Source organism: Mixophyes fleayi, chromosome 1, assembly GCF_038048845.1.
Source record: "Mixophyes fleayi isolate aMixFle1 chromosome 1, aMixFle1.hap1, whole genome shotgun sequence".
Taxonomy (NCBI): Eukaryota; Metazoa; Chordata; class Amphibia; order Anura; family Limnodynastidae; genus Mixophyes; species Mixophyes fleayi.
In genome coordinates, this window is record NC_134402.1 from 167258873 (window position 1) to 167273415 (window position 14543).

The 14543-nt window shown below is 42.5% G+C and overlaps 1 protein-coding gene across 25 annotated transcripts in view; it reads left to right on the forward strand.

Moving 5' to 3' along the window:
- Window positions 1-14543, forward strand: part of CENPC (centromere protein C) — a 295773-nt gene that overhangs the window by 38400 nt on the left and 242830 nt on the right. For all 25 annotated transcript variants that reach the window (XM_075203541.1, XM_075203629.1, XM_075203558.1 and 22 more), the window contains exon 4: window positions 7639-7724. In XM_075203541.1, the coding sequence (XP_075059642.1) occupies window positions 7639-7724 (86 nt within the window). The remainder of the gene's footprint in view (window positions 1-7638; window positions 7725-14543) is intronic.

The window sequence follows — 14543 nt, forward strand, 5'->3', positions numbered from 1 at the left end:
GCAGGCCAGTTCTGAGCTAAGCAATCCCAGCAGATTTGCCAGATTGGATGAAGATACTGTGGAAGGCAGTTCAGAATTGGTAGAGTTGGGTGAGACTGCTTCCTCTAGCAACCAAGGGAACGGTCTCTCCAGCATAGAGGGGATCAAAGTTACTCAGGGACCCAAGCAGATAGTGGTGGTAGGGGATTCAATTATTAGGAAGGTAGATAGGGCAATCTGTTACCAGGACCGTGCATGCCGAACAGTGTGTTGTCTCCCGGGTGCTCGGGCTCGGCATATTGCGGATCGGGTGGACAGATTGTTGGGATGGGCTGGGAATGACCCAGCGGTTTTGGTGCATGTTGGCACCAATGACCGAGTTAGAGGAAGAAGGTGTGTCCTAAAGAGTGATTTCAGGGACATAGGTTGCAAACTTAAGGCAAGGACATCCAAGGTAGTATTTTCAGAAATACTGCCAGTGCCACGCGCTAGTCCATGAAGGCAGCGGGAAATTAGGGAGGTTAATGCGTGGCTAAAAGATTGGTGTTGGAAGGAGGGTTTTAGATTCTCAGAGCACTAGGCTGATTTCTCGGTCAGTTGCCACCTCTATTGTCTAGATGGATTGCACCTGAATGAGGAGGGGGTTGCTGTGCTAGGGGAGAGGATGGTTAGAAGGTTGGAGGAGATTTTAAACTAGGCTTCGGGGGGTAGGGCAAGCAAGTATTTATGGGATAAATATTGAGAGTAGTAAGGAGGAATTTAACAATAGTGAAGGGGGGTGGATTGGGGGGGAAAGGGAAGCATAGCCCATAATGAGAGGCCCTTTTTAAAGCAAAAAGAAATACCTAAGGGAGGTAATAGACTTAAGTGTATGCTTGCAAATGCAATAAGTCTTACAGGTAAAATGGGGGAGTTAGAACTAGTAGCTATGAATGAGCAGTATTATATTATAGGTGTCGCGGTTGGCTCATAGAAAATAGATCTCTAGGCTCTGCTGAACATGGCTTGGCCCACCCACAGGCGCAGAGTCTAACAGGCAGGTGGTTTTCACCAGGTACCCCCGCAAGGAGGTATGGTCTTTGCGGCACCAAACCTGCAGGTAGCGGCCCTGTGAGTGGGTGAACAGCAGAACAGTGTGGAGGAGCCAGGCGAAGCGGGTAGAGACACTGGAACAGCAGGAGTACAGCATTGGAGTTATGCTGAGCACACACGGGAAAGCAGAGGTAGCTTTAGGGAGAACAGCTGATGAGTCATAATAGTAGCAGCGGCTCTGAGCGGTAGCGATGAGAGAACTGAAGCTGTCGCGATGAAGTACACTGGAGATGGTAGTAGCAGTGCTGGAGCAGCAATAATTCAACACAGCAGATGACTGAGAGCAAACTGAAGTAGCGGAGGTAACAGCTGATGAGTCACAGGTGTAGTAGCGGCTCTGAGTGGTAGCGATGAGAGAACTGAAGCTGTCTAGAATTGTTTAAGTCTGAAGTTTCCCCAAAGAATGTAATAAAACATGCAAATAGGAAATTAGATTGGCTAAATTAGAAAATGAAAAGCAAGTTGCAAAAGAAAGTAAGACAAACCCCAACAAGTTTATTAAGTATATAAATGGCAAAAGGATTAAAAAAAGATAATATAACAAGTGAGATTGATAAATTGATAAATGATAGTAGGGAAAAAGCAGAGGTATTAAACAATTTCCTTTATCCAGTATTTACTAGAGAGGAACAAATGGTAGGAATAATACAGAAAAATGGAAATGAAACCATACCATTAATTAATACTTGGTTGTCAGAGGAAGAAGTCCAAAGTGAGTGAAGAATATTAAGATAAATAAAGCTCCAGGTCCAGATGGCATACACCCAAGGGTCCTTCTGGAGCTAATCTCAGAAATGCTAGACCACTATTCTTAATTTTCAGAGATTCAATCTAATCGGTCTCAGTTTCAAGTGATTGGCGAATAGCAGATGTGGTACCGTTGTTTAAAAAGGGGACGAGATCACAACCAGGGAATTATAGACCTGTAAGCCTGACATCAATAGTGGGGAAACTACTGGAAGGTATATTTAGGGGTTGTATTCAGGATTACTTGGTGTGCAATAAGATTATTAGTGGGAATCGACATGGATTTGTGAGGTATAGGTCATGTCAAACTAATCTAATTATTTTCTGCAAGGAAGTTAGTGTGAACTTAGACCAGGGCAGCACAGTAGATGTGGACTACTTAGATTTTGCAAAGGCCTTTGATACAGTGCCACACAAGAGGTTGGTTTACAAAATTAGGGAACTGTGTCTAGGAAACAACATTTGTACTTTGATTGAAATCTCGTTAGAGAATAGGGAACAGAGAGTTGTGATAAATGGAACATTTTCTAATTGGTGAAAAGTTTTAAGGGGAGTACCTCAAGGTTAATAACCTTGGTGATGGTTTAGAGAGTAAAGTTTCTATTTTTGCAGATGACACTAAACTCTGTAAGGTAATAAAATCAGAGCAAGATGTAGCTTCTCTACAGAGGGACTTAAATGAACTGGAGGATTGGGCGGCCAAATGGGATATGAGGTTCAACATAGATGCAAGGAAAGTCGGTGTAATTTTGCCACTGTATAAATCGTTGGTAAGACCTCATCTTGAATATGCAGTACAGTTCTGGGCACCACACTATAAAATAGAATATTTGGAACTAGAAAAGGTTCAGAGAAGGGCGACAAAATTGCTAAAGGGTATGGAGTCATTAAGTTATGAGGAAAGGTTAGCCAATTTAGGCATGTTTACTTTAGAAAAGAGGCGTCTAAGGGGAGATATAATTACTATGTACAAATACATTAACGGTCAATACAGAGAACTTTCATGGAAACTTTTTACCCCAAGGACTATACACCGGACACGCGGTCACCCCCTAAGGTTAGAGGAGAGGAAATTTCACAACCAGCAAAGGAAGGGGTTCTTTACAGTAAGGGCAGTCAAGATATGGAATTCATTGCCAGGGAAGGTTGTGATGGCAGATTGAATAGATATGTTTAAGAAAGGGTTAGACAAATTTTTGCGGGAAAAGTGTATCCAGGTATACGACCGTTAATTAATATGAAGGATAGTAGTGGATAGAGGGTAAAAATAGGACTGCAATATTGGGGCTGGCGGGATTTTCACAATTGAAACTGATTGACGGTTGCTTACTCTCTGAATTTCAAATATAAGTGCAGGATCGCAGGAGATCCAAAATAGGTTGAACTTGATTTACTGATGTCTTTTTTTTTTTTTGAACCTCATCAACTATGTGACTATGTTACAAGCTCTGGATCTTATGGATTTTGGATGAACCCAAATCTTCGGATCAGGGTCTTTTAAAAAAAATGAGAATGCACGCTATTCAGGTTCCTCCGTCAATGGAACTCACAGACATTGCAGAAACTGTTTGGAAACAGCCAGAACGGAAATTTATTTTTCCAAGGATATTCCTTACCCTGTACCCGTTAAAGGAGGTGGATCTGGCCCGATGTGAGCTGATCCCAAAAGTTTATTCACTGGTAGCTCGCTTAGCTCGTCCCACTACGCTTCCGATGCGAGAACTGCAGCCCTACAGGATACTACTGACTGCAAGGTTGAGGGTTATCTAATATCTATCTATGTAGCGGCAGGCACTTCCTTTAGGCCCATGTTTTCATTGGCATGGGTTGCCAGAGCGATAAAAACATGGGCAGAACAGCTGGCCGAGGGACTGCAAGATTCCGAATTGCTTCTCCTTGCCTTGCATCTGAAAGAGGCGTCTGGATACTTATATGAGGCGGCCCAGATTGCAGTCTCTCTTTTGTCCACCATTTCGGCCTCAGTGGTGGCTGCTAGAAGGACCCTATGGTTGAGGTCCTGGGACGCAGACACAGAATCTAAGAAATCGTTTGAAACTTTACCCTAATCGGGTGCAGTGTTGTTCAGGCATGAATTGGAGAATATCATTTGCCAGGCCACGGATGGCAAAAGTGCTTTTTCTAGACAGCCCTTTCGCGGGGAGTACTTTGCTAGAGGTCAGACGACCAGAAGCAGAATGTCTGGTATCAGGGAACACTCATTTAGAGAGAGTTCCTCCCCCTCTGCAAGATGCAGATCAGGAAAAAAACCAGCATCCCCTTCTTGCGGCATCAGGATTGTGTGTGGGGGGGGGGCGGGTTGAGTCTATCCAGGGAACAGTGGATAGCGGCCTCCAAAGACCGTTGGATTTGCTGAATCATTACAAGAGGGTACATGATAGACCTGTCAGGCCCAGCCCCTTGTCGCTTTTTTACAACATCCTTACCCCACAGTCTAGAAAGGAGACAGGCGATGCGACTCTGTGTCACTTCTCTTCTTTTTGCAGGAGTCATTTGCTTGGTATCAGACGACCAGAGCAGATGACGGTTTTACTCAAATCTCATTCTGGTCCTGAGACCGGATGGCTCATTCCGACCAATTTTAAATTTAAAAATGTTAAATCTACACCTAAATGTGGACAGATTTCGCTTGGAGTTCCTCCGATCAGTAATCAATGGACTGGAGGCAAACAAATTTTTAGCGTCAATAGACATAAAGGACGCTTACTGTCATGTCCCTATCTGGCAAGGGCATCAGTCAGTTCTCAGATTCATGGTAGGAATAGCCACTTCCAATTCTGGGCTCTCCCTTTTGGTCTTTTCACAGTGCGCAGAGTCTTCACAAAAGTTATGACAGTGATTGCAGCATGTCTTCGTTCCAGTGGAATCAAAATAATAGAAAACGTAGACGACCTCTTCATCAAGGCCACATCAGCGACTTTGTTACAACTCACCTGATTCTTACCATCAGGATCCTGGAGCACCATGGATGGCTGATAAACTTAAAAAAATCACAATTGATTCTCTTCCTGGGGCTCATCATGGACACTAGGGAACAAAAGGTGTTTCTTCCGGAGGACAAGGCCAGGTCTTAACGAGAAGTAATTATGTGGGTCCTGGCCACTCCCAGTCCAACCATTCACTTAAGCATGCGTCTCCTTGGGAAGATGGTGTCGACATTCGAGACAATTCCTTACGGTCGGTTCCATTCCTGCTTCCTCCAGTGGGACCTCTTAACCAAGTGGTCAGGTTCACACCAATATTTGGAACACCAGAGGATACATTTGTCGTCCAAAGCAAAGAAGTCTCTTTGGTGGTGGTTGGTCCAGGATCACCTAGCGACAGGCAGGTACTTTGCCCCGTGGTCCTGGATTATAGTGACCACGGACATCAGTTTGAAGGGTGGGGGGCTACAGCCCTTCACTTACGCCTTCAAGGCCTTTGGTCGACTCAGGAGTCCTCCCTGTCTATCAACATTCTGGAATTGAAGGCCATGCTAGTGGCTCTTTGAGGCGCCCAGACCCTTCTTCGGGGTTCTCCAGGCAGGTTACAATCAGACAATGCCACAGTAGTGGCTTATGTCTACATACATGGCGGAACCAGAAGTGCAGGTGCAATGTCAATAGCAGCACAGATCTTTGCCTGGGCAGAAAAGTACATTTCCTCAATCTCAGCTGCGTTCATCCCAGACATCCAGAACTGGGAGGCAGATTATCTAAGTCGTCATGCAGTGATGCTGGGGGAGTGGTCACTCCATCTAGAGGCATTCTTGTCACTTATCCGGAGATGGGGTCTTCCAGACCTGGATCTCATCGCGTCGAGGCACAAAAGGAAGGTCCCAAGATGCTGCACAAGATTAAGGGACTCCTTGGCGGTGGCCGTCGACGTCATGATAATGCCCCGGACTTGCGGTTGGGATATCTGTTCCCACCCTTACCCATGATTGACTGCTTTTTCAAAGGAGTAAGACAGGGGGGATTCCCAGTAATTCTGGTGGTAATTCTTTGGCGGTCTAGAGGATTCTCTCCTAGAGAATCCTCGTAGAGAACTTGTCTCGTAGACACGTTGTTGCATGCTCGCAGGTCAGTTCTGGCTCGTATCCACCACCGCATCTGGCGAACCTATATCAGATGGTATGAGAATAGGCCATGCCATATGTCAACCTTTTCGTCTTCACCGTCTTCTGCCATTCCTCCAGGATGGCCTGGATGCAGGTCTCCGTTTAGGCTCTCTAAAAGTACAAATTTCAGCCCTTTCGGTTTTCTTTCACCTTCGATTGGCGGACATGCCTAATATTAAGATGTTTCTGCAAGGAGATTTGCATATACAACTGCCTTATGTCTCGCCTACAGCACCATGGGATCTCAACCTGGTACTTAATATGCTTACGGAGCCTCCTTTTCAACAGTTACATTCAGCTGATCTAAGGTTCTTAACGTGGAAAGTAGCGTTCCTTCTCGTAATTGTATTTGCTCGTAGAGTATCAGATATGGGAGCAATTACGTGTCGTGAACCATATTTGGTTTTTCACGAGGATAGAGCAGTTCTACGGACTATTCCTTCGTTCATACCTAAGGTGGTCTCGGGTTTTCACATGAACCTGGAGATTGTGGTTCCAGTGTTTCAGCCCGGAGCATCGTCTTCCGAACAGAATTCGATGCAGTGTTTGGATCTCAGAATTTATGCAAGGAGAATTTCTCACATTAGACGCTCAGGTTCCTTATCCTGTTTGACTCTCTAAAAAGTATGGCCAGCCTTAAAGCAATCCAATGTAGGATGGATTATTGCAACCATTAGGCAGGCTTGCATCAGTGCTAACCGGCCTGTTATGCACGTTTTGTCGCTATCCAATAACGATTGTCGAATCCCTATGTGTTTCCAAAGCACAAAGTAATTTATTAGCCAAAAGAAGCAGAATAATATAAGCGAAATAAAACAAGTACAGCCGTTGCTTATCGCAGGCGCTCTGGATCAAGTGAACAGTCATTCAGGTGCGAAGGCTGTGGTCAAAGAAGACTGGTCAGTAAGCCCAGAGCCCCTGCCTATATGCAGCCAGAAATACAGTAAAACAATGCAGATGATGTGGCTTGCTTCTATTGGTCCAGGCTTCAGGAAGGTCCAGTGTACTGCAGGTCATAGGCCAGTTCAAACCAAAATATCCAAAGGTGGGGGTCAGCTCTCCAGGGGATGTGCTCCGACTTACCCGCCAAGAATCCAGTTTCAACTAGTCTATTTGCATATTACAGTTGGTATCACTTTAAACATTTATTTCCTAACATCGCTAACTAGAGTATGCAGTGTGCGATCTCTTTGGCGAATGAACCGGACAACTGCTAATGAATAGGGGATTAAAATACTAAACATTCCATCTGGGGGACACTGCGTTCCCTCCATTCTGCTCTTTGGCTGTATGTTATTTGGTTGTTTGGCCTATCTTTCTTGGGGCTTTATAATTAAACTGAGAAGCTGCAGAGGGTTACAGAGGGGAGGGGTCAGTCAGCTTTGATACATTACACAAGTTAACTAGTTAAGTGCCAACTCCACACTCCCCTCATACAACCCTTGGTAGCCGTGTCCCCCAGATGGAATCCGAGAAACAGATTTATCAGAAGTATAAAAATCCTCTTTACCCTGGAAATTGCATAATAACGTAGATTATGAACATTATTTTGTATTGAAGAGCAGTGCGGTTTCTGCTATGGCTAATACGAAGTACAACACCAGAATTTGACTTTACATTGAATGTTTATATAAAAACCAAAGCATTTAGAAAGTTTTTCTTGTTTAACAGCTTCTATACTTTTTTTTGTTTTCTCACCTTAGGTGGTTATGCGTCACCTAATACTAGTACATTTTCATCGTCTGTTGGTAATGATAAAAGTAATACAGAAATTCAACAACGCGAACAGGTAAGCCAAAACTTAAGGTTTTTGGAATAAGGCTTTTTATGTAAATACTTAAAATATTGTTATAAAAAAACCCTTGATATTCCTCCTAATTAACATGTGTAGGAACATTCCTTACAGTAAATGTAGGTGGAATATTTGTTATGTAAATAAAAGTTTACCAATAATGATAAAATTAAATAAATAAAAATAACAAAATACAATAATAATGGATGAAAAGGGATATATGCACATTTCTGCAAAAATTAGTTTCAGGATAATATAGTGGGATGTAGACATGCAGATTAAGAATTTAGCATTTAAAGTAAAAGCATCAGTTGGACTTTTCCAGGCGAATGTTGTGTCAGTGGTCAAAGTGAAAATTTAGAAGTGGCGTTATGAAAATATAAGTGAATGGAATTTGGTAGTTTTTGGTATTTTTTTTTTTTTTTTTGTAAACAGTTGTCCCCTCTTTGCTTGAATTCTCAACCATCCTTCATTACTACTTGTGTTTTACCTGAGATCCAAACTCGCCCATACTTCTGTTTTTGCTGCATCTGTTATATACCTTGAAACCTCTCTGTTTAAGAATCAAGGAAAGGTGTGCATCCATTGAATACTCAAAATAAATTATACAAAAAAAAAAGTTTGGCATCAGCAGTCATTTCTCACATTGGCTACTGGAATTATTCCAGATCTGAAGCATATACCCCACTAGCATCAGTGTAGGCATCTTGTAGATTTTCATCTGCTGTCTAACTACAAGTCCATGCATGTCCTTCCCTATCTGCCTAGCAGTTCAATAACAGCTAGGGTGCCATAGGTTGCTCAATCAGGTATTTCATTACAAATGCCCCTCTCCTCTGTTTCTTAAGGTTTATCTGTTGTACTCCCCCTAGCTCCTGAAGCTTTCTGCTCTCTCAATCATTTATTTGTTCTTTCTCTGTTTTTTGTTCTTGGGATCTTCCCACTCACAATCGCTTCTGCTGACTTTTCTGTTCACAAACGATGCATAAGGTGAATGTGTGCCGTCTGTTAGGTGTATGTAATGTGTGGCCGCACTGCTAGGGGGAAAGGGAGGGGCACATAGATGTGACAGGCGCCACTTTGGGAGATGAAATGAAAGCAGTGGCAGAAGTGGCGGTATTGTCTACTGGCCAACTTCAGTTACTGGGATGAATTGTAAAAAAAAACAAAAACCTTGCATAATCTGAAAACATGTCTGTATAGAAATTACGAGAGTTCTCAATATTCTGTGGGACTGTATAAGAGCCTTTCAGTGTAAGCCATGGTTCCCATAACTTATGAAAAGAATGCAGTTAACTATTAATGATAGTTGTCAATCTTTCCATTTTAGTGGTTTCCCAACGTTTCATCTCAATTTGTGCAAGTGTGGATACGGGCCATATATATGATCTAGCCTAGCTAGAGTCAAATAATTCCAAAGTACTACAGCGCTCTAATGCCAGAATGCATTATACTAGACATCAAATCACAACAACTATACATATATATATATATATATATATATATATATATATATATATATATATATAAAACCATAGTGAACATCTTTAAGGTCTTAATTAGATTTGTATGTTGAATATCGTGGACCTAAGATCCTTGTATAACTTCTCACGATCACTTAGTTCCAAATAATGCAGGCTAAATATTATTAACCATATAAGAGTACCGTAACAAGTTGATCCTGTGGATGACGCTGTTATCCAAATGTGTATATTCCTCCAAATTACGGGTTTGTGCACATATTTAAAATGCCTGTTAGTCAAAAAGTTCCCTCCCGGGATTCTGATGTTCTGCCCGGTGTGTAGCGCGATGTTTAGCGTGGTGTTCCTATGTATATATGTATAATTCTCAAGATATAAAGTATTGTATCTCATTTTATTTATATCAGAATATATAATATATATCAATCAAAATGTTTTTATTATAAGCTGGTTTAGTGTATGTAATGCATGTATGCATATATATGTATAAAATGTATGTATGTGTGCTTATATGCATACATTTTTATATTGTAGATGACCAACACAATATAGAATTATTGATATTGATGTGGTGTATTGAAATATGGGAACAAGTTTAAATTGCTATAACCAGCATTTTTTTTAGAAAATGTGGTTTTTATAAAAAGATGTTTTATATATGATCTGAATTAGTTGGTAGACAGGTCTCTATTATGATCTGCATACAGACTTTATACAAATATATACACAATTATATCTTTTTAATATTAATATTTTAAATTTATTAAGTATAGTAATTTATTAGCAATGGTGCATTGATACAATGAAAAAAGTTCATGCCCTATTAAGACACATTATTATTGTGAATAGAGTACACAAAGGGTTAAGTAGATAGATTTAGGGAAGGCTGATGCTGACCAATAGATACAACATCAGTGGTATATAGGGCACTAAGTAACTACAATTGTCCAATCTTAATAAAGTTCCACAGGAGGAACGAAACGCGTTGAGGAGGCAATTGAGAACAAATTTACCTGTACTGCAGTGTAAGTACAGATGTACATTTTGTATGGAACAATAAAGTTTTTGATATTTATCCATTATTCTGGTCTTCCCTTGGTGTTGACACATGGGCTGGAGTGTTCTGCCGACGAGCGGGGTTGCTGACATCTGGCTGGGAGCTGGTCGTGTGTGACGCTGCGGGAGGTGCAACCTTCGGGCCTTCAAACGCTGAAAGAGTTGGATTGGAACACCACGCTAAACATCGCCCTACACACCGGGCAGAACATCAGAATCCCGGGAGGGAACTTTTTGACCAACAGGCATTTTAAATATGTGCACAAACCCGTAATTTGGAGGAATATACACATTTGGATAACAGCGTCATCCACAGGATCAACTTGTTACGGTACTCTTATATGGTTAATAATATTTAGCCTGCATTATTTGGAACTAAGTGATCGTGAGAAGTTATACAAGGATCTTAGGTCCACGATATTCAACATACAGATCTAATTAAGACCTTAAAGATGTTCACTATGGTTATATATATATATATATATATATAAGTACAGTTGTTGTGATTTGATGTCTAGTATAATGCATTCTGGCATTAGAGCGCTGTAGTACTTTGGAATTATATGAATTTTTGAGTCTATTGGGGAGTCTCCCTACATGCTGCCCATGCCAGAGTGAGTGTAACTAAATTGAGCGCTTATCCAAATTTATACGTAGCTAGGGTCAAATGCCTCAGGTAAAGAGACTTTAGAACCATATATTCTTATAATACTTTACTGATAAAATTTACATAGACAATAGGTGATCAGGAACAGAGTGACAATCTTCGAGTTCTGCTTGCTGTGTATCTTGAAAACTTTGTAACCCCCAGCATGCTGTACAAAATAATTAAATATAGTGAGGTAGCTTTAAATCCTTATATACATATCCTCACAAACTACATGATGGTAGTAACTGCACTTTGTCTTACAATGTAGTGTATAAATTCTAGAATGTGAATGTGGCGGAGAAGTTTTGAGTGGAGTACTTTATATTTATTCATCCAAACCTGGTAAAAAAAACAACAAATAAACACAGATGAAGAGCAAAACTTAAATATAGGAATTCAGATGTATGGGGCAGCTTTCTGTAGGATCTTTGCAGTTATATGGATGAGCTAAATGTTATTACGGACAAAATAAATAAATATTTGAGTATATTGATGTTTGTATAATACTTAGTCTTAAGGGTGGCATTGTATTATTCAAACTACCATGTGTGTGTGATTTTCACAGAGCACACATTTTCAGAAGTGTGTCTGTAGAGATATGATGAGTGTTGCAAGAGGGCTCTTGTTACTAAAGTTTAATTTCACTGCAAGAGAGAGAGCTGGGAATATTGCCTTGCAGTATACTTTACAGATGAAGAAATAGAACTTGATTCTGAGAACTGAAGTTTTAAATGCAGTAACCGATGATCCTGAAACCTCAGTCTCTTACCATCATGAAAAGCTTCTGCTGCTAAGATATGAAACATTTCAGAAAACATGCTGTAATCCGGCGGTTCCCAAAGTGTGCGCCGCGGCTCTCAGGGGTGCCGCGGCGCTGTCACTGGGGTGCCGCGGGCCAGCCATAAAAAAAAAGATAACACAGAAACTTACCAATCCGCCAGGCGCCGGGACCCAGCAGCCTCCTCTCTCCCGCAGCAGCTGTCACTGACGTCGATATTCAGTGAGAGCTGCGGGAGAGAGGAGTCTGCTGGGTCCCGGCGCCTGGCGGATTGGTAAGTTTCTGTGTTCTCTTTTTTTTTTTTATGGCCGGTGCGGGGCAGAGTGAAAAGGATCGTGACAGCGGGGCCGTGTGACAGCAGAGGGGGACAGTGTGAGAGGGGGACAGTGTGACAGCAGGACAGTGTGACAGCGGGGCCATGTGACAGTGGGGCAGTGTGACAGCAGAGGGGGGCAGTGTGACAGCAGGGCAGTGTGACAGCAGAGGGGGACAGTGTGACAGCGGGGCAGTGTGACAGCAGAGGGGGACAGTGTGACAGCGGGGCCGTGTGACGAGGGGGACAGTGTGACAGCGGGGCAGTGTGACAGCAGAGGGGGACAGTGTGACAGCGGGGTAGTGTGACAGCCGAGGGGGACAGTGTGACAGCGGGACAGTGTGACAGCGGGGTAGTGTGACAGCCGAGGGGGACAGTGTGACAGCGGGGCAGTGTGACAGCAGAGGGGGGCAGTGTGACAGCAGAGGGGGACAGTGTGACAGCGGGACAGTGTGACAGCGGGACAGTATGACAGCAGAGGGGGACAGTGTGGCAGCAGAGGGGGACAGTGTGGCAGCAGAGGGGGCAGCGTGATAGAGGGCAGCAGAGGGGGGCAGTGTGACAGAGGACTGCAGAGGGGGCAGCGTGAGAGAGGGCAGAGGAGGGGGACAGCGTGAGAGAGGGCAGAGGAGGGGACAGCGTGAGAGAGAGGGCAGAGGATGGGGACAGTGGGGCAGAGGAGGGGAACAGTGTGACAGAGCAGAGAAGGGAGACAGCGGGGCACAGGAGGGGGACTGTGTGACAGAGGGCAGAGGAGGGTGACAGAGGGCAGAGGGGGCAGCGTGAGAGAGGGCAGAGGAGGGGGGAGAGTGTGACAGAGCAAAGGAGGGGGGACAGCATGACAGAAGGTAGAGGAGGGGGCAGCATGCCTGGATGCAGAGGGGGCAGCATGCCTGGATGCAGAGGGGGCAGAGTGTCTGGATGCAGAGGAGCAAACAGGACTGCATATAAATTATTTTGGAGGGGTGCCTTGAAAAAATTTGGAGACTCTAAGGGTGCCTCGAACTGCAAAAGTTTGGGAACCACTGCTGTAATCCTTTCTTGTCTCACAAAAAGGAGCCAGAAAAAGCTTAAAAGTTAGGTCACTGAAGTGGACCAAAGAACATGGTGACTGTCAGCTTATTTTAGGCAAACTGTGTGAGCCTGTGCATTATTAGCGATACCCATAACCATGTAGCTTATAACTGTGTATGCTTTCATTACGATAGTTATGAAACACTTAGCGAAACTGTTGTCAAAATTGGAGTATGTTTACTACTTTAGTGATAGTGCTAGTGCACAATACGAGAACTGCAAAAACTTTTTTAACATGGCTTCCATAAGAATGACTTCAACATTCAAGGAGAATTAATTTTTTTTCCACATCTCATGGTAAGAGTCCATGTGATGGCATTGAAGGGACAGTTAAATGTCTAGTCACAAGCACCAGTCTGCAAGCAGTGGATTTCCCATCACATCTTGACGACACGTTTTGACCTGGGCATATGAAAATGTACATAATATAAAGTTTTTTTTACGTGTCAAAAAACTAAATACAAGACTGCAAAATCAAGCTGCATTTTCAGCTAGAAACAGAATACACGTTGTCAGGACCACGTTCTCATCACAGATTTCGGCCTATTGGTAATGATGAGCTACACATATATCGATTGTCGTCAGACGACGTAAAGACAGGAGGAACCAAAGTTAGAGTCACTATGACCGCAGTCACAAAAATTGTGGACAAAAGTGATCTGCTACCTGGAACATACATAGCAGTGTATGATAACATCTGGTAAGATTGGGTATATCATTCAATGTAATGAGGAAGAACAAGATGTGCTGATACACTTCATGAAATAAAACCAATCAACAAATGTGCTGTCCTGATCTTCAAGAGATTAGTGTTTTGTTCCTTTTATTCACGTCCTCTGTGTAACGGAAGTTCCTACTAGCCAAGGAAGTACTGTAAGGCAATATACACTTTCTGCTGACACTTTAAGGAAAATAACATACCGTTACAACAAGTTCCAAACAAGGGAAAAATAATGAGATTGTTGACTCAACTTCAGTTCTGGACTAAAGTTATGTTAACGGTTTTAAATTTCACGGTTTCTTGTGTTAATTATGTATGTGGCACAACAGTAATCGAACATCAACCTCATTATTTTTTTTTCTCCACTATGAAACAGGGTATGCTGCTTTTTTTTTTTTTTTGTGGTAGTAATGTATACCTTTTTTAAACCCCCCCCCCCCCCCCCCCAAAAAAAAAATGGGACCCCTAATGTCAATTTAACTTAACGTTGTTAATTCTGTACGAAAAACGTGCATTTTTGCCGTAACGCAAAACATGAGGCAGATAAAGTAATTTGGTTTGTAATTTTGGATTCGGGAGGAAGAAATTTTGTAGTGATTCCTTAATAAACACCCATGATACTTAAAATAAACTTGATAATGAAGCCGCGACTAGTAAATTATTTAATAAATTGAAAAATCAATATTTAATCAACTAATTGTCAGACAGTCGAGATATTTGGCAGAAACAGTTGTATTAACATCC